This window comes from Pezoporus occidentalis, unplaced genomic scaffold (genome assembly GCF_034315485.1).
Source record: "Pezoporus occidentalis ecotype Australia unplaced genomic scaffold, CSIRO_AGI_Poc_V1 ctg1, whole genome shotgun sequence".
Lineage (NCBI taxonomy): Eukaryota > Metazoa > Chordata > Aves > Psittaciformes > Psittacidae > Pezoporus > Pezoporus occidentalis.
Genome location: NW_026912778.1, coordinates 16,417,700 through 16,437,853, shown reverse-complemented (window position 1 = coordinate 16,437,853; position 20,154 = coordinate 16,417,700). Strand labels below are relative to the sequence as shown.

The 20,154-nt window shown below is 41.8% G+C and overlaps 1 protein-coding gene across 1 annotated transcript in view; it reads left to right on the top strand.

The window, feature by feature from the left end:
- PDGFRA (platelet derived growth factor receptor alpha) overlaps window positions 1-17,889 on the top strand; it is a 36,255-nt gene extending 18,366 nt beyond the window's left edge. Inside the window, exons 10-23 of the mRNA XM_062607036.1 lie at window positions 107-300; window positions 760-854; window positions 966-1,098; window positions 5,210-5,314; window positions 6,018-6,128; window positions 6,402-6,555; window positions 7,650-7,816; window positions 8,957-9,072; window positions 9,653-9,775; window positions 10,382-10,493; window positions 12,281-12,380; window positions 12,490-12,595; window positions 13,286-13,521; window positions 14,523-17,889. Coding sequence (XP_062463020.1) covers window positions 107-300; window positions 760-854; window positions 966-1,098; window positions 5,210-5,314; window positions 6,018-6,128; window positions 6,402-6,555; window positions 7,650-7,816; window positions 8,957-9,072; window positions 9,653-9,775; window positions 10,382-10,493; window positions 12,281-12,380; window positions 12,490-12,595; window positions 13,286-13,521; window positions 14,523-14,670 — 1,900 coding nt within the window. The 3' untranslated portion in view covers window positions 14,671-17,889. The remainder of the gene's footprint in view (window positions 1-106; window positions 301-759; window positions 855-965; window positions 1,099-5,209; window positions 5,315-6,017; window positions 6,129-6,401; window positions 6,556-7,649; window positions 7,817-8,956; window positions 9,073-9,652; window positions 9,776-10,381; window positions 10,494-12,280; window positions 12,381-12,489; window positions 12,596-13,285; window positions 13,522-14,522) is intronic.
- The last annotated feature ends 2,265 nt before the right edge of the window (window positions 17,890-20,154 follow it).

Below are 20,154 nucleotides of genomic sequence, written 5' to 3'. Positions count from 1 at the left end.
AAAAAGATTGCTGTCAGAAGGTAGTTATAGGGAAAGGTGACTCTTGCTCTTGACTCTGTCTGTACCTATGCCCAACACTCGTTTCCTTTGTTATTCTTCTCTACAGGTGCAGCAATGACACCTCATGGGCTCTTTTGACTAACAATATCTCTGATATACACATGGAAGCCCACCTGGATGAGAAAAACATGGTGGAAAGCCAGGTGACCTTCCAGAAGGTAGAGGAGACCCTGGCTGTGCGATGTGTGGCAAGGAACGACCTTGGTGCTGTTACTCGGGAACTGAAGCTTGTGGCTCCCAGTGAGTTCACTTTGTCCTTCTGTGAAGTTACAGCAGCCAGTTTGACCCCTCTCTAACACACCCTAGTTCAGCCTTAGCAGATAAAAATACAAATTGTTGCAGATAAAAATAACTGGAAATGGATTTTTTTCCACCCTGGGGCATTTGAGTATGAGGCATTCTACAGGTCTCTAAAGTGCATCGGTTGTTCACTTGTTCTGTGGTTCCATGAGCCATTTTATCATTTTATGGCCACTGGCTACGGGGCATTCTTCTGGATGACCTCTTCATTTGATTTTGAAACAGGAAGGCAGAGCAGCTCTGGGCTTGGGAAGACTTCACAGTCACCAGCCTCAGGAACTGCTCCTGTCACATTTGCAGAACATGGGAACTGCAGTGGTAGGGGAGGTGGGTGCCTTATGTGTGTGCCACGTTCCCTGTGGCTCAGGAGAAAAATGTGGTCTGTCTTTTTCTCCACAGCCTTGCGATCAGAACTGACAGTGGCTGCTGCAGTCTTAGTGCTGTTAGTGATTGTGATTATTTCACTGATTGTCTTGGTCATCATATGGAAACAGGTAATGTAGAAAAATTTTTTAGTTCAGCCTTTGAGTTCTGCTGGGTTCTGATCTGCTCTGAGGTCAGGCACAGGACTAACGGTTGGTTTTGCATTCGAATGTGCTTTGCAGAAGCCGAGGTATGAGATAAGATGGAGAGTCATTGAGTCTATCAGCCCTGATGGCCATGAATACATTTATGTGGATCCAATGCAACTGCCTTATGACTCCAGATGGGAGTTTCCTCGAGATGGGTTAGTGCTTGGTAAGTTTCCTCTACAAGCCTAATCTCATCCTACTCCAGGAAGAAAGACAATTCAGGACAGCTGTGAGGTCTCTGCTACTAGGATTTGCGATGTTAGATATGGCCATGAAGTCCAGAGCCTCCCTGTACCTGTCTGTTCTCAGTCCTTCTCCTGCATCCTCTTCTCCTACAGTGGTGTCAGCCTTGAGCTCCCTGTGCTAGTGTCTCCCATTCCTCAGTTCCAGCTCTCCTCCACGTACTTTGTGTGCAGTGCCCACCCGCACATGGCTCTGGGGGCCTCTCCCAGCATTAAATGCCCTCTTCAACATTCACTTCTGCTAAGGCACTCACAGGAAGTGCATCAGCATTTTTAATTTGCAGGACATTTATATACTTGTGTGCAGAGGCCAAGTAGTTATGTAGTTTTATTAAGTTATGTAGTTTTATTAAAAGTAAGTTTTAAATTATTACTCAGCACTGTGCCCATAGGAGTGCTGAGTAACTGCATAACTTATTTTTGTGGGTACTGTCCTTCTTCCTTCCCCTTCTGTTTTCTTGATTTGTTATTCCTCCTTTGGAGTTCATACAGAATTCGGTTACAATTGTTTCTTCAGGGCCAGCCCAATCTGTCACTTGTATCAATCGAAAGTGTAACGGTTATAAACAATTTTAAGGTTCCATCCAGTCACTGCTTTAAACATACAAGCTTTCCCTCTCTTGGAGGTATCTGTGCACCAAGTTATATCATCAAACACAGAAGAAGAAGACAAAATATATTTGCTGTTTGATATATTTTAAGGAAAATAGTCTCCTGGTGTAGTTCCCCTTCCCCATTACAGAGAAAGAATTGATGTTAATTCTTGAAAAAAGCAGCACAAAAAAATCTGGCTCAGGAATGATGTCCTTTAATTAAATTCGTATTGCTAACTGAAAACTAGAGAAGGGTGAATATTTAATGGAAATATTTTATGACCCAGACTTTAATTATATGCCTAAATAGGATTTGTCATATCTGAGTTGTTAACAGACCACCACTGTGACTTTATCTCCCTCTGACTCATTAGCACCAGACTGCCCCTATGCCTTCCTGTTTACAAGTATATTCAGGATAGTCAGTGCTTTATAAACTAATGCTACATGTCCTTTTGACAATCTGGATTGTACAAGCATTCTTCATGACACAGTTTGCATTTACCCACTGTCAGTTTTGCCATGTGAAATGTTTGCTGGTGTTTTTTTGTTTGTGGGGCTGATAATTCTGGTTTGTGTGGGTTTTCTCTTGTCAAAGTGGGAGATTACACCAAAGTAATTACACCTTCAGCTCAGGGAGGCTCTGAAGCAGGATACAAACCCATTTGGCTCAGCCAGACAAGCATTTCCCATCCTTGCTGTGTAAGCCAGCTGGCATTTATTTGTTTTTCTAGCTAGTAGTGCCTGGAGTGCAATGCTGTGTTGACTGCCAACTTTGAACATTGGCTGGATGGAGTTTCAATTGGTAAATTTGGGTTACACTGCAAATTTTCCTTTGCTATCACCCCTCCCCAATGCATGTAGTGTACTGCAGTTGAAAGCACTCATCAGCCAGTGCAAGACTAGGGGATGAGTAACAGAGTGAAAAATGTGATAACAGCGTGCTGTTTGAACGCCACTGCCTTCTCCTGGCTCTTCTGAGAAGTGGTTTGGTCCCAGCAGGACCTGGACCTCCTCCTTTGGCTGAGATGGCAGAAGGCACAGCCTTTTGAGGAGCAGAGTCCAAGTGCTGGTGTTTTTCAGGATCTTGGGGTGGCTGTAGAGAGAGGGCAGAAATGCTCCCATTGCTCCCATAAGGCACCCATTTGTTCTGATGGATGTAAGAAAATGGAATGCTGGTCTGACATAGAATCAGATCCATCCGTGTTTGCAAAAGGCGAGTTAAGATTCAAGATGCACAGCATTTAGGGACATGATACGTAATTTCTGATGAGTCTAGACACTGGATGGAGATTTTGAGGCTTGTCACTTGTTTGGCTTTCAAAATAGACCAAGAAAGTTACAGTTTAATTTGGGCTAGCCTAATCATCCCAGTTCAACTTTAGTCAAAGAAACACCCGGTTGAAGAGGCTGTGTCTGGAAAAAATTGACAGGCTTCACCTTTGTATTTGTGTCCCCCCGAGCAGAATAGCTCCTCTCTGACAGGCTCAGCAGATGGGTACAGAGGCTGAAATAGTTCTCACACCCAGGTGCTGTTTCCCTACTAGTTGGAGCAGCCTTGAGCTGCTGCTGTTGTTTGCACAGTCCCTCTGTGGCAGAGAAGCAGCTCTGCTCCTCTGGTGAACAGATCACAGTGGTGCCATTAGACTAAGAAAAGTAAACACACGCTATCATTCTGGGCTCTATTGAGGACATCAAGAATGCGGTGGCATTACAGATGCCTCCAGCTCTTGAACAGTCAGCTCCCACCTGACTCCAAATTTCAAGTGTAAAACATATGAGGCTTAAGCTATGTCTGTGGAGAGGGGTGAAAAGGGGAAATAGCAGTGACTGTTCCCTGCCACGCCGGAAGCGCTCTCACTGCCTCTGTGTGCACCCCGGCTCAGCAGAGGTGATGGAGAGGGAGATGTGTGCCTTGTGCTCAGCTGACAATATGGTCTGGGGAGGAATTGGCTTGTGAAGACAAGAAGATCAAGGAGCATCAGCAAATGCCATTGCATTCTGAAGGGCTGCATCCTGCCATATGGCTCCCAGACCTTTGGTCTGAAAAGTTTCTGGGGCCAAATTTCAGTCTCAGGTTGTTTGAATTAGTCTGAAATTTAGAGGGCAGCTTTCTCACATCCTGATTGGGAAGAAAAATGTTTGGAGCACAGGAATCTTGAAAAGAAATGCATGACAAACTACACTGTCATAGCCTTGGAGAGGCTTGGAGAGGTTCCTCAGTGGTAACCCAGCTAAGCATTTTTAACCATTTCTTGTGCTTGTTAATGATGTAGATATTGTGTGGCTGAAAATATTTAAAGAAGCATATATACAATAAAAGTGGGGGCTGTAACTAGAGGATAACACAAACATACAACCTTGCATGTCAGATAACACCTTCAGAAGCATAAAATATGGCCAGTTCAAGCTGCAAATGAACATCAAAGGCAAAAAGCCATCTATCTGCATAGTAAAAGTCACTACTTATTTTTTTTCTGTTGTGGAAGTTAAAAAGTAACATAGCATAAAATAGAGAGCTTATAAGGAATATGGAGATATCCTGGCATCTGGAGCTCATATATGGGTTTGTTCACTGAGTAAGTGTTGCCTTCATGAACTTGCTTTTCAATACAGAAACTATGAAACATAATATTTTTGAGTATGGGTGTGCAGCTCATATTTCTCTAAAGGCTCACTCAATCTGCATGCAGTTCTTCTGCACACTGTATCCATATCAGGAGACAGGAAATGATAATCTCAAATTTTTGTCTAAATTGATCTGTGGGAAGAATAAGCTGTGTATAAACATTAGCCGTTTCATTACAGCCCTTGGAAATTCACAATAAAATTTATTCCAGCATATGAAGCACACTTGCACATTAAACTTCAGAGAAGTTTCCCCTCATATGTGATCAACATGTATTTCAGCTTCTTGCAGATTACTGAGGGTGCCTCTTGCCTATTCCTACATGTGCTGTTGATGTGATTTACTCTATCTTACTGCTAGATGTATCCAGGCTTGATATAACAGCCCAAAACTACAGCTAAGGAGTCCAATTCAGATTTCTAAGTAAAGGACACAACTGTATTGCAGTCTGGTGCTGACTGAGGCAGAGAGGTCAATTTAAACCTAGAAGAGTCAATGATTAGAAAGGATAAAGCGAGTGTGGCAGGACACAGTACAAGATTAATTTAAATGAGTTGTGCTCTCATGTACAGGCAGATGTACTCCTGATGTTTGCTTGCTTGCTTTTATTTAAGACTTGTACTCAATGATAGCGTTTCATATTTGCTTTTTCTGCTTAACAATGGTAATAACAATAATACCAGTCTGGCTAAGTGTGTGTGCTCTTTCCAGAGTACATTTGTATTTCTCTACAACCAGTAGAGGAATAGCAGCAGGAAACAAGGTGAATTGCTGTTACCTTCTGAACTAAATAATGGTTTCCCTTGTGTTCAGGTCGAATCCTTGGTTCTGGTGCATTTGGAAAAGTAGTTGAGGGGACTGCATATGGATTGAGTCGCTCCCAACCAGTGATGAAAGTAGCTGTGAAAATGCTGAAACGTAAGTTGTCACAGTTCCATTTCCCAAGGTAGGTAGGGCACGTTTCCACAGGGTTATTGAAGCATTGCTTGTGTATAAACAGGTTCCCCATATCTGAAGTTGAAAATGAACTACGGAATGGCTAAAGTTTAAAATTATACTTTAGATTGCTTCATGGTATTTCAACATTGAAAGTGCTCGGGCTTCTGAAAACATCCAAAGTTTGGTTTTAGCTGTATGGACCATAGCAGACATAAAAACTCAGCAAGTTCAGAAAACGATAAAATAAACATGGATATTTGTGAACAAATGGAAGCTACACAATAAGGGAGAAATAGGCAGGTCTTGTGTGAGAATCTTCAGCTGACTGAAGATTCCCCGGTTCATGACAGCAGAGAATTTGATGCAGTGATTTCTTGAGAAACCTTGAGGAGCTTGCTTGTGTTGAAATGAGCACCTTGTAAAGCGCCTCTGTGCCACCTGGGCAACCCACTGTACCCCTGCAAAGGGACAAACAGAGTGGTTCAGCTACTGAGCTGCATTAAGTGATTAGTGATTTGTGACTCCTCTCCAAGCCTAAGAAAGCCTTCTGTCGAGTAAAAGACAGTCTTCTTCAAGAAACCATGGTAGCAATGTTCTAATAAGGCAAGCAAGGAGAAATCGTCTGTTACTGTGAAAAAGGTGGTTGCTCTCACTGAGTGGCTGGTGTGGTTTTTTTCTACAGCTACAGCTAGATCCAGTGAGAAACAGGCACTCATGTCTGAGCTGAAGATAATGACACATCTTGGCCCTCACCTGAATATTGTGAATCTGCTTGGAGCTTGTACAAAATCAGGTGGGTTTGGCTGACAGAATGGAGGTGTGCTGTGGAGCCATCATTCACTGTTGAACAAACACACACATTTCAAGTAAAGGATTTAACAATAAATATAGACAAATAAAAGGTTTCACAAACCTGCTTGATATTTGGCAGTAGGTGCAGTCATAACTTAGTAAATAAAAATGTACTAGCCCACAATACTTTTTATGTTTTATATTTTATTTTCTACTGGGTTTAGAGTTTTTTTTTAGTATTATTTTAATGCATTATTTTGCTTTATTTCATCAGGTCCTATTTACATCATTACTGAATACTGCTTTTATGGTGATTTGGTGAACTATTTGCATAAGAACAGGGACAATTTCCTGAACCGACACCCAGAGAAGCCAAAGAAAGATTTGGATATCTTTGGGATGAACTCAGCTGATGAAAGCACAAGAAGGTGGGGAAAAAAAAGTATGAACTACAACACAAGGAAATGCCATTACTAACACTTAACTCCATTTGTTTCATTCATTATTTCAAAGCCCTCCCTAATTTTTCTCATTAGGCTTTTATTTACCAGGTTTCATAGACCTAGAAAGATTTCAACACTTTTTTTTCAGTCTCCCTGACACGTGTCTTGGATCCATGTTTCCCCTGTGTAGAATGCCTGCAATCCCAGGATCGCCATTGGTTCTCCATTGACATCCTGAGGTCCCAAAACCAATTCCTGTTAATAAAGCATGGCCCAAAGGTTTTACAGAAAAGAGGAACCTTTTGCCCTTACCCAATTTTAAAAAGTAAAGTGCAACCATCTGTTTTCCTTGTTTCCCTGCTTGGGGAATCTCTACTGTCTAAAACTCCTTCCCTTCAAGCAACCTGACAGAGCTTGTTCTCCAAGCTCAAGTACTCTCCTTTATCTATCAATGGCTTTGCAGTCTGAAGAGTTTCCTTCTGGTTAATGTTCATCCCACAGCTTTTTCCAGATGATGAAGGAAGCTTGTCATCATACATTCAGCAATAAAGCAATGTCATAAAATTAGCCAGGATTTAGAAGGTGAATGAAGATTCCTTCAAAAAATCACTCAGGCAAATAGCTCAACTGCCTCAGTAGCTCAGTACAGCCAGGACAATTCACCTGAGCATGGGTTTGTGCAGAAGGACTGGATTAGATACAAACTGTCTGGGTGAATAAATTACATCTATCATTTGGAATACCTTTAACTAAAAGCCCAAGTAATAGTAATACTTGAATTCAGTGGGATTTTCAGATGTTAGACAATATATGCTTGCATACCTGACTCTTTTCAAAAGGGCAGGTTCAAAACACTTGACTACGGTCATACCTGGTGACATGTACTAATATGTGATAATACACAGTTATGTTACAGTACACGATCTTCATGTATTCCCTACCAGGAAACCAGCTCTTGTATTTCACAGCAATACAACTGTACACTGTAAGAGAACTGTTAGATCTACAGGATGCTGTGGCAGGGAAGTTACCTTGACACCCCTCACTGATACACCTTTCTTTTTTTTTTCCTATTTCAGTTATGTGATATTATCATTTGAAAACACTGGAGAATACATGGACATGAAACAGGCTGATACCACTCAGTACGTGCCAATGTTGGAAAGGAAGGAGGGATCTAAATACTCTGATATTCAGAGATCTGTGTATGATAGGCCTGCTTCATATAAGAAGAAATCTATGTCAGGTAATATAGAATTTTCTCTTTTGATACATCATTAATGCAAATAGTTCTTACATACATGCATAGCTTGTTTTTGCTCTCTGTAGACATAAGCTCTTCATCTGTGCTCTGCAAGTGTGCAAACTATATGAGCTATAAAATAAAAACTTATGCTTGTGTTCTTCTTTATGGTCTGGGAATAGAAATGCATGCTCCTGGAGCAAAAGGGATCCTGTCGGATATTTGCTTCTACACTGAAGTGCTCTGCCACAGGGCTGTAGGCATTCTTTGGAGGTAGTGATTCTATCAGTCTTGTAGTTTGCAAGATTTTGAGCAATAGCAATGAACAACAGTGATAGTAATTTGTAATGTTCTGTTTCTACTTATGTTTCACGTTAACTGACACTTACCAAATGCAGAACCCTCCCAAATACTTTCCTGGATTATGTAATGAAGATAATGAATTCATCTTATTCCCTGGTCCTGTTCTCAGAAACCAAATATGCTTTGCTTTAAAAATAGGCACTGTCCTTTCTGCCTCTAGGCCTCAGAAGCTGAACTATATCCAGTCCCAGATCTACATCTCAGACTAATGTACTCATATTGTGCCCTAGGACAGTTAGAGTAAATGAATGACTGAATTCTGTCTGGGTTTTTTTTCTGACATCTTTCATAAAAAAAATAAGAACTGTTGCTATAGAATTCCTGACCCTTCCTGCTGGTATTGGATTAGTCCCCGTGAATACTTGCTGGGAAACATAACAGTATTCAGCAAAAGTAAACGGATAAGAATGTACATGCATGCACAAAAACCTAATGAAGGCACCACCTCTAAATAAATGTTTTTGTACCACATGCTGAGTGTTGTAAACAACCTCTATAACACTTCCACGAGTCTTTTAACTTCACTTTTTCCTGCAGTTCTCTGAGGAAAAAAAATACAGAAGGAGAAAACCCAAAACCTATATTTAATACTGGTTGGTTTTAAAAATGCAGTATGTGTCAGTGACTGATGCAGACATTAAAAGTGGTTAGTTATTATGAAAAGACTGGTTTGGTCATGGTACTCTGCTAAAATCATCGGCTTAGAATCATGATGGGTAGGGGGAAATGGGTGCTGCATTCACACTCTGAAGCACAAACACATTCTCTCCTCTTCAGTAGAATCAGAAGTCAAAAACCTTCTTTCAGATGACAGTTCGGAGGGTCTCAGCCTACTGGATTTGCTGAGCTTCACCTACCAGGTTGCACGGGGAATGGAATTCCTGGCTTCTAAAAATGTAAGTAAATAAAAAATCGAACAAAACTGAAGAAAGTGCAAACAGGTCTTTGCCTCCAACTCTGGTTTTTAATTTAGCTTCTGAAAACACCACATAATATAATATTCTTTTTGGTGGCGTAGACAGCTTTCTTACTTGCTTGGCAACTGGCATCACCGTGGTTAGAATAATCAAAGCAGCAGCCAATCCTCTTCTGTTGTTGCAGCCATGACATTCATGGAATCAGGGTGCCAGAGATGGTGGTGGATCTAGGCAGGGTCTGGGTGGAGGGTCCATGCAGCCACAGACCAGCATGGTCAGAAGTGTTGACATATCATTAATACATGATGGGTAGAAAGGGAAAGGCTGGCATCATTTTGTCTCCTCCCCATTACAATGCATCCGCATGAGCTCTCACTGGCTCTGAGGACTGATGCCTCCCTGCCTCTGTTAGCAGGGCAATACAGGTGCCTGTTCAGTAGAAGACCTTCTTAAGACTGTGCCTAGAAAGTCAATAGGTCTTTTTTCAGGCATCTTTGCAAAGGGAATGGCCTTCGTGGAACTAGCACGTCCTTGAACAACTTCATTTCTCTTCATACAGTGTGTGCACCGTGACTTGGCAGCTCGTAATGTCCTCCTGGCTCAAGGAAAAATCGTGAAGATCTGTGACTTTGGGCTGGCTAGAGACATCATGCATGATTCCAATTATGTCTCCAAGGGCAGTGTATGTACTTCTTAATCTCCTGAGCTCTGTTTTAATTGAAATGAGAAGTGCCAGTTTTAAATGCTTTTCGATGTTCTTGCCATTCAGTGCTGGTTACACTAATTGACTGTTGGGATAAACGCTCCTGAGAACAATTTTTCTTCAGTTTGTTAATTCCTGTAACTTTTGTAATTCCACTTTGAGGACGAAAAGTACTTGGCCACACTTCGTACTTCACAGGCTGATATTTTAACTGTCAAGTTTTGTGACTGGATAAATTAAGGAATTCTCAATATGATATGGAGAGTAGTGACACATCAATCAATGATATAGACTAGACCAGCAGCGCCAGCTTTAGTATCATATCTTCAATCAGCTTGGTCATTTGCTAGTGATAAAACGAATAAAGTCATTGCTTAATTAGCTTCTGTGGGGAGCAAATAGTAGCATTGCTTATAATCCTGGTACATCTGTGTTATATTGAATTAAAAACAAACACTAACCAGGTTAACACAGCTTTCCTTATTAGAGAGAAGTTAAACCTGGCTACCAAACAACAACTGTAATGGGAAGCACTTCTTTAATGACTAATCTGTGCTGTTTGGGGTTCCTTTCTTTTTGCTCCAGACTTTCCTCCCGGTGAAATGGATGGCACCTGAAAGCATTTTTGACAATCTGTACACAACATTAAGCGATGTCTGGTCTTATGGCATTCTGCTGTGGGAAATATTTTCTCTTGGTATGTACTGTGAACACTTTCTTATGTGCAGTGATTAAGCTTTTTCAGTTCAAGCTGTTCTACATAAAGTATTTAAAATTCTACAGTAAAAATGTATGTGTGAATCAACTGTTAACTATTCTTCTATATGGGGTTTCAGATCTCAGCTTTGGGTGTGAAATGAAATTTCCATACTCTCCCCAAGTTCTCTTTAGATTTTTTTTCTGCAAGATATTTTTTTTTTCTTGCTAGAAAACTTAAAACAATGCATGAAAAGATTTTGTGGAAAAAAAAAGGGTGTGCTGGCTAGAGTGGATTTTCTGGCTAATATGAGAAGGAGCATGTTCCCCCTTGCAAGAGGGTGCCTGGAGCTGCAGCCCAGCCCAGTGGCTGGTTTGAAACAGTCTCTTCATATATGTTTCTTAGTCCCATTACTGAATGAAAACAAACGTCAATCTTCTGGGATACTGATTTCTCATTTCCAGGTCAGCACTGTTCACACAGTAGGTTTATGGCAGCATAAAGTGGTTATGACAGTGTATGGCAGTTGCAGACAATGTACAGTTCCCAGCTGGAAAGAGCCAGGGAACAGCCTGGCTCTTTCCTCAGCCTCATTAATTAGCCTCCTAGGCAGGTGGCTGGCCTGCTTTAGCAAGTGTGCATTGCCCAGATCTATTCTCAGCAGAATTAATCACGCCTATATGGCATCTACTACTGCCCTACGGCAACCCCCAGCCTAATGTTATTTTCTAGATTAAGTTGTCATGTAGCTGCTTCTCAGAAAACAGCAGTTCTACCATTTATAGTATTGACTACTGTAATCTCTGGGCATCATAGCATGCTGTAATAACCATTCCCTGGCATCCCTGAGTGGCATGCGATTGCCATCGGATAGCTCTGGAACTAAGGCACAGTGAAGCCTGTGCTTGACTGCCTTATCATTAAGGAAGATTCGGAAGCCCAGTTTTAGGTGAAAATCCTGCTTTTGAGAGGGCTGAGGTTTCTGGAGTAATATTATAGTGTGCCTCCGCCACCCAAGAAAGATGATCTGTCTTGGAAAGAAAAACATATGCTCAGCAGTATTTCCTAGGAAGGCCAACTTTGACATCTTGCTGCAACACTGATTTCAGCTTGAATGATCCTTTTACACATCAGTGGCAAGTGGGCTTGAGTGCAATGGTCACTATGCTATGGCCCCAAATGATCACTTAGCTGAATCAGCTCAGGTGCCACATCCAAACTTTCCAACTACCCATGTAGCTGACAGGTTAGCTGTTGTCTAAAGCTAGTTGCCAGATGAGAAGACTTGGGTATGGAGGGACTGGCTCATAATAAGGCTTTGCCTTTACAACTGGGTTGAGACAAGTAACTTGGGCCATGGCACTCTCAGCTGTTGTGTGGGTGCCAAAGGCAGTAAAACCAGATAAAGCAAGTGATTTGCCTAATGTTGCACAGAAAATCGGTGGCAGAGCAGAGCCATGATCCCATATCTGCCAAATGTGAGCTGATGACCTGATGCAGGTATCATCCAACCCCTGTGCACGATAAATATATTCTATAAACACTGTAAAGGTATTTTTTCTAAGTAGTACCTACTTGAGTCTTTCCTAGCCAGTGTTTTGCATCAAACACTAATGTCCTGAAGACAATAGCTCTGATATGAGGCATTGGCTATGAAAGATTAATTTTGTTGGCACGTCAAATTATGGTGTTAATGTATTTTGACATGAACAGCAAGAGAGTATTTAGAAACTCTGCCAGAGACAGTCAAATATACAGTAGTATTTTTTCTTCTCTTTAATCTGCAGGTGGCACACCATATCCTGGCATGATGGTCGATTCTACTTTCTACAATAAGATCAAGAGTGGATACCGAATGGCCAAACCTGATCATGCTACTAATGAAGTGTATGTGTGCATTAGGCTTTTCCACACCTGGCTAGTCTCCAGACAGTTTCTGTTTGGTTACTCACTTTCTTTTATCAGTTGGCTAAATTGGTTTCCATCTTACCTGCAGGTATGAGATCATGGTGAAGTGCTGGAACAGTGAGCCAGAAAAAAGACCTTCTTTTTACCATCTGAGTGAAATTGTGGAGAGCTTGTTGCCTGGAGAGTACAAAAAGGTTTGCTCTTTGGAATTTTCCCTGTTTTCTATACATTATTTTAGAGGGAATTGCAAGTGTTCCAACCATGAAAACCATGAGCACTGAACTGGTGCATAGCAACCTATGTGAATTATGTGATTTGGACAGGGACATCACATGCTTTTGCATGCAAGCTTACTGAGAGAAGCAATTCTGCAATATTAAAGTTCTGCAGTATTAACTAGGAAGCAGGCCTCTCCATTTCTACTTAAAACCTACCAAATCAATTTTTCTACTAGGGGATGGGTTTTATATATTCTCACTGGATTTTCTAGGCAGTGATTTATCAGCCCGTGTATATAATCTCCCTATCTCCCTCTTTGGACCCTGACACTGGCAGGTTTTCCCCTCATACTTCTAATACCTGTGCTTTGCCTGCCCTATCATTCAGTGTTTCATTTTCCTGCCTGCCTTCACTCCCTTCTTCCTCCCCCACCCTCTTTCATACTTACTAGTCTGCTTTGTGCTGCCACACTCACTCCTGCATCATCTAAAACTTACGTGTCACTTCTCCCTTCAAATCATTTGAAGATGCTGGGTTTCTCTATCCAGTGCTGTTGGCTCATAGGGCAAAACATTTTCCGGGCTAATGAATCACAGCTACCCATCTGAAGAAAGACAGCCTTAGTGAACAGCGTGTAACGAGGGATTTGAAATTAATATTTTCAGAGCTATGAGAAGATTCACCTGGACTTCCTGAAAAGTGATCACCCAGCTGTCACACGCATGAGAGGGGAATGTGACAATGCTTACATTGGTGTCACCTACAAGAATGAAGACAAGCTAAAGGACAGGGAGAGCGGATTTGATGAGCAGAGGCTGAGTGCTGACAGTGGGTACATCATCCCTCTGCCTGACATTGACCCTGTTTCTGAAGATGAGCTTGGCAAAAGGAACAGGCACAGGTAGGTGCAGTTTATAGATCATGCAGCTCATAGTCATCATTTGAGTTCCTGTTTGACAATGTGAATTAACAATTTTTAGCATCTTACTCCATGAATATTTTCCTCATCTCTGTTGAAACTCCTTGTTGGGAAGGTGCCATGTAAATATGGTAGCATGACTGGCAACAATGTTTTCAATGGGAAAAATATAATTCCACCTCTTTTGTGACTGCCAGTGGGAGGGGACTGTTGGTAGGGCACTCCTGTATGTCCTGGGGACTCCATTTTTAGCTTGGCCAAGTTGCAGCGGCTGTCTGGTGGCTCTGTGGGCAAATTTTGCAACACATCTTGCCCCTACAGCTCAATGCCCTGGAGCTGCATGTGGGATCTCAAGTGATTGATTTGTTCTATCTGAGACCACTACAAAATCTGGAATAAGTTGTTTTTAATACCAGTCTTCCATGGTATTCTTTTCTTTGACAGCAGGGTATCCAGGACTTTTTACTGCTCCCTTGTCAGTTTGCATGACCGATTCCACTAGCGCACTGCACTGTGTAAACTTACTATTACTTTTTTATTTGATTTGTTTGATTCAGCACTGAGTTCATAGTATGCAAATTAACAACCTAGAAACTTCTTTTTTGATATTTTTGTACAATTTTCGAGAAGGGGATGAATAAGTCCCTAAGAATCACTATCCACATTAAGGGTTATTGCCTCTCCCTAGTTGTCTGTTATTTTATTTTCACCTGACCTCCCTAGATGTACCAAAGTGACCTATTGTCACAGCAGCATCATCACGCTATTTTTCTAACAGAAAGTGCTTGGAGAAACCTATATGCAACCTGCTCCTTTGAATTCTGAGGTGGTTCATTACTTTTGAAATACAAATGTGTCAGTCATCTAAGATTGTGCTGTGTGTTAGAAAGCATGTGGGGAGGTAGTGTTCAGTCCTGCTAGAGACTGGAGTACTTAACCACATTTGCCGTGTATTTTATTTCTGGGGTGTTTGTCTCTTCCAGTTCCCAGACATCTGAAGAAAGTGCCATTGAAACTGGTTCCAGTAGCTCTACCTTCATCAAGAGAGAGGATGAGACCATTGAGGACATTGACATGATGGATGACATTGGGATCGATTCCTCAGACCTGGTGGAGGACAGCTTCCTGTAACCCCACAGACACCTTCCAGCTCTGCACACAAGGAAGATTGCCATGTCATCTCTAGAATCCTGCTCCACAGAGAAAACCACTTTATTGCAATGCCACAGATGTGAAGAGGTGGATTTGTACAGAGAAACTCCTGGTGGCGGGCAGAGGAATCATCCTGAGTATGAGTGAAAGAAAGACAAGTCGAAGATGGATTTTTAGTTTTGCTTCTTGCAGTACTTCAGTAGCATCTCAGTGTTTGCCATTTGAACTGGTAGGAGGATGAAGGAAAAGGCCACAAACAGACAAGTTTTGTGTTTCAAGGGCATTCATGTGACTGATGTATCAAATTTCCACTGCAGCAATACTTCACCATTGTAATTATGTAAATAACTGTCTACTCAAGGATTTTCTGAGGTGCACATTGAACATGTGCCATGGATTTTAGAAGAGATCGCTCATGAATTTTGTGTACTTCTTCCCTCAATCTTAATGTCAGCTGCTGTTGAACTATCATGTGAACTGAAGAACGTACTAAAACCACTTTTGGACCAGAAAGGTCTAAAACCACAAGGGACTCACCGGTACTACAAAACATGTTACTTTTTACCATTAACGCAAGTAAATGGGAATAATAATAATAATAATAATAATTAAAAACCAGTCTATAATAGGTATTAGAAACCTAGTAAATCTTTATTAACTATAGAAGATAGCTGTTTTCAAGATAATACCACTACTGTTTTCAGTAACACTAAATGTATATTTTACAATTCATTGTCCTTCAGTAAAAACACAGTCTCAAGAAACTTTTTTAAGTACAAGGAAAAAATTTATGACCTGAAAAAGATGGTAACCATTCTGGTTAGCTAAAACTAGTTCAACATGGAGAAAAACCTGCTATTTTGTTTTCTATCATGAGCTAAGTAGCTTTTCTAATCAGCTATACTACAAGCAATTATTGTCCTCTGATTAAATGAGGTTCTAAACATTTAAATGTTAAAAAAAAAAAAGAAAAATTTATGCCAGATCTCCGAGATGCTGGAGAATGGAAGATTATGATAAACCAGCAGCAACATCCCATTGTTATCATTTTATTTCATGGGTACTCAAAAGAAATCTTATCCTGGGGTTAGCTGTGAAGAATTGGTTTGATCTTTGAACTGTTCAAAGAACAAAGACATCTCTCCCAGTCTGGAACTCAAGTTTAAATAAGCAGAAATAATTCTGCAGCAAATATTCTTGTCTTAGTTTTCAGGTTTAAACAGAAACAGAAAACATTATTATCTTTGCCGACTGTAACTACAAAACGTAATTGCTTCCAAGACTGTTTTTTTTTGAAGAAAAAGCATCAAAATGAATGTGCTCTCAGCCTGCAATACTTGTTTTTTTTGACACCACTTATATGAACAAAGTATTACTGTTACTGCTATCACTGTACAATGTGTTAATGAGATATGATGCTTTGGAAGACTCACATGTAAAAAATGGTACATCACTGCGAAGGGCCCCATCCTTTCTGGTGCTCAGCTTTCAAGCTTAACCTTAATTCATTGTGATGAGCGTCTCGCAGGACATGCTCAGCCTCTGGCCTGACACAACCAATGCAGTGCAAACTCATCCCTGTGTTTCAGTATTTTTCCTAGGAAGTGTAAAAGGTGGACCAGCAGCTACTGACAGAACATGCTGCCACATTAAACTACAGTTTAACTTGACATGGCCCTTAGAAAAGCTACACAACTCGCCTTGGTTTCACTTGTGGACAGTTGCGGATCAGATGAAAGCAAAACTAATATTGTCAGTGTTACAGGCAAATAATTCTAAGTCTGGGTTTCAAAATGTCACCTGGCTAAGGCCACGTACAAGCATACAACTGATATCAAAACAGGACCTGAAGCAAGGCACCCTCATTTTCAACCCTGATAAAGTGCGACAATCAGAAGGAAGCATGAGTGATGGCACATCCGCTATTTCTTGCAGTCAACAAATCAAGACCTGAAATACAAGACCTGAAATACCTGGGAGCTATGCTTTAGCCAGACACATCATTGAACTCTGTACGGGGACAACTGTGAAACATAAAGACTCTTGATGCAACCAGATGAGATAATGGAAAGTCTCCCTCCATCTATAAACTATGAATTGAGAAAACACAAATTATCTATTTGATATCCCAGATATCTGAATGGCCACTTGAGACCACACATGCCTTAATTTGCATATGTAGTCATTACATGTTCAAATTAGGCAAGCGATTTCACCTGCATTTTTTGCACATGGCCATGGGTTCTTCAGGGTTTGAAAATCAGCTGCCACATGTTTTATTATACTAGTTACTGGAATCTAAGGACATTTTCATGTAGTCTTCCCTTCCCCTCACTGGTTTCATTCTGTATCTCTCAGTGCATCTCCAGTGGGGCTAGACCCAACCAGTGGAAGTGAACCAGCTGGCTCACTTTCTGATGCATGGTAATGCTGATTCTCCATCTTGTCATGAGTATTGTATAGATTAACTGGATCTGTGCCAGGGTCTAGCTAAACCCAGCTCAGTCGAGGGTTGGAATCAGATAAGATGGCCTGGAAACTGGAATAAGAAGCAGAGGAAGAGAGGGGATTTACTAGAGAGGGAGAGTTGTGAAAGGATGATTTGTTTTGTTTTACACTATTATCAGTATTACAGACTTTTTGTTTTATGGCTTAATTTTTGAGAAGCCACTGGAAGAGATATTCCCAAACCTTTCATTACAGTAATTGTATAATGACAATCAGTGTTAGCCTATGAAACACAGCTTTTGATTTGGAATGGCCAACCAATACCTTAAAGTGTGGTCTCCAACTTGTACAAAATGGTCCTAATACATGATGAAGGACGTGAGATATGGTGATGTTATACATCAATATGTATATAAGTATTTTTATATAGACTTTTAGAATACTGCCAAAACATTTATGACAGCTATATCACTGCCTTTGTTTATAGTTTTTTTTTTTACTGTGATATATTCCACAGGCACGTTAACTGTTGCACTTTGAATGTCCAAAAGTTATATTTTAGAATAATAAAAAAGGAAGTGTTTCCAAAATGGTGGCTGTTGTGAAATGTTTGAAAAAGGGTGAACTGGCCTGAGAGATGGTAGGCACAAAATGTATTTCAAAAATGCCCCTGTTGATATTTTGTCTTTGAAAAAAGTCCTGTAAATTAAGATCTCTATATTTCAATAAATGATATATAATTTAAGGATATGTGAGGGGTCTATACTCACTTATTGAGAGATGGTTATAGAGGATCAGTCTTGCTTTGGGCTTTTCTTCCCCCCCAAAAGATTTTGGTTAATTGGGTGCTCTGCAAAGCCATTAGGATGCAATGACAAGCAGGTCCCTGAGTCCTTCTGGTGGTCGTAGCATGGAAGTGCCTGCAGCAAATCATCTGCACAGCGAGTGACATCTGTGGGGAGCTATGCTGTCCCCCAGACTATGGCAGAGGCAGTGCTCCAGCCATGCTCCTGCTGCCCGGAGCAGAGCATGTGCCTCTGAATGAGGTGAAACCCTTCCTGTCGTTGGCACTATGTGTGCTGGGGAGACAGATGCCTGCTGGTCTGCACACACCGAGGAAAGGGGTGACACGGGATGCAAATGGATGTGTTGTGCTGCATGTCTGCAATGTACATTCTCTGCTGTTTCTATCATTACTGTGCAGCAAATGGCTTTATGCAAGGATTGCTTTTAACAAGGCACTGTAAGTGACTTGTGTCAGTCTTTAGCCCAAAGCTTTTCATGATTAGAGGTTTGAAATAGCCATGGTTTCTCTGCCTCTGGTTAAGGGGCTTTTTAAGCCTACACTGAGCTCATATTCTTTATGAATCAACCAGATTTTTGTCCCATGGTTCTGGGCTTCACATTAATTAATTTTACACAGTGGATGTAACTGAATGTGAAATTGGGAAGAATTGCAAGATTTCAGCCTGAAAACAGAGTTAAACTATCAGTTGCACTTCCTACTGAAGAGCCTGTCCTGGTTTGCCATTGGGAGCCAGGAAAGGCTGGCTGTGGGAAAACCTTGTGAACAGGCAGGTTAGCAAACTCCTGTCCATGGAGAAGTCACTTGATAAAACATACTTAGAGATGAACTCTCCATCTATCATCTCCCTCTCTGTCACCACTTCCTTTCAAAACAAACCTGCTCCTCACTCCAAACAGCATGCAGCGGTCTGAGCCTTTGTCTTAGATAAGAGTTGGAGAAGATTCCCTCTCATTTTTGTCCTTGACAAAGAGGAATCTTCATCCTACAGCACTGCATGAACACACAACGCTTCCTGCCACCCCAGGGGTTCAGGAAAGAGCTGTGGCAGCACTTGGTCCTTACATCTGTCTTACTCGGTTGCGCGCCTGCTATTCTGGAAGCTCAGCAGCTGTGTGAGACATGAGGACTGATGGACCCCTGATTCCTGATGTGCATGGTAATGGGTGGTGGCACCACAATCCCCCTCTGTACAAAAGCCTTCAGCTGGGTACAGAGCTCAGAATCAGTTCTGCATTCTCTTCTTCCCCTTTGCAGAGCAGGAATGCAACCTTATGAGTATAGGGTATGGCTGTGTGCCTGTGAGCACGTGTGTTCATGCTGGGGAGCATGGATGGTGAGTATCTCACCGTCCTGCTGAAGTAGATCCATTTTGGGCAAAAGCGTAACCCTTCTATTGATAACCACAGAGTGGGTGTGCAGTGGGAGTCACGCTCATTGTCTTGCTCCCTGTCTCAAGGCCTCTGCAAGTGTTTGGCTGGAAACGTATCCGGGGAGTGCACTGGCACATGGCAGAGGCAGCCTGGCCAGGATAGAGGAGCTGCGGGGAGAGTGGCACTGTGCCTGGAGCAGCAGAGAGGGGAGGGGTCCTAGCCAGGAAAGGGAAGGAAAAAGTAGGGAACGTCTGTCCACATGGGCCTGATGCAGGAGGCTTTGGTTTATGCAGGTAACCAGACCTTTGCCTAAGCGTTTGGATTGCTGTAAGTGGTACAATAGGGTAGCAGCAGGTTTATCAGCCAGCCTGAGAAGCTCCCAGTGGCTCTGGGAATCTTAGGCTCAGTGCCCTTGCAACTGTTTCAGCAGCACGGCTGTCTCCCATCACCTTATCCCCATCATGAGAGGCTGTGTGGTATGCAGCTCTGTGCAGGCATAATCCCTGGGAAAGATCAGAGGAAAGCTAAGGAAAGTTTTCTGTATGCTCAAAACCAAGGAGGGATAGTCGCATCATGGACCTGAGCTGGCAGCTGAAGCAGAGTCTGTACGCTGTGGGGGTCCTATCACCAATGCCTGCAACAACGTGAAGGGCTGGGGTCAGCACTTGTTCACCTGACCTCATCTCTGTCCTGAACCCCTTGGCACAACCACTTTACACGTGACAGAAACACAGCCGGCAGCAGAGGAGGCACCAGCCACTTCCTCTGTTGGTGTTGATGTTCAGTGCCTTTCAAAGCGAAAACTCATCTAACTTTCAACCCCAATTCATCCCCATC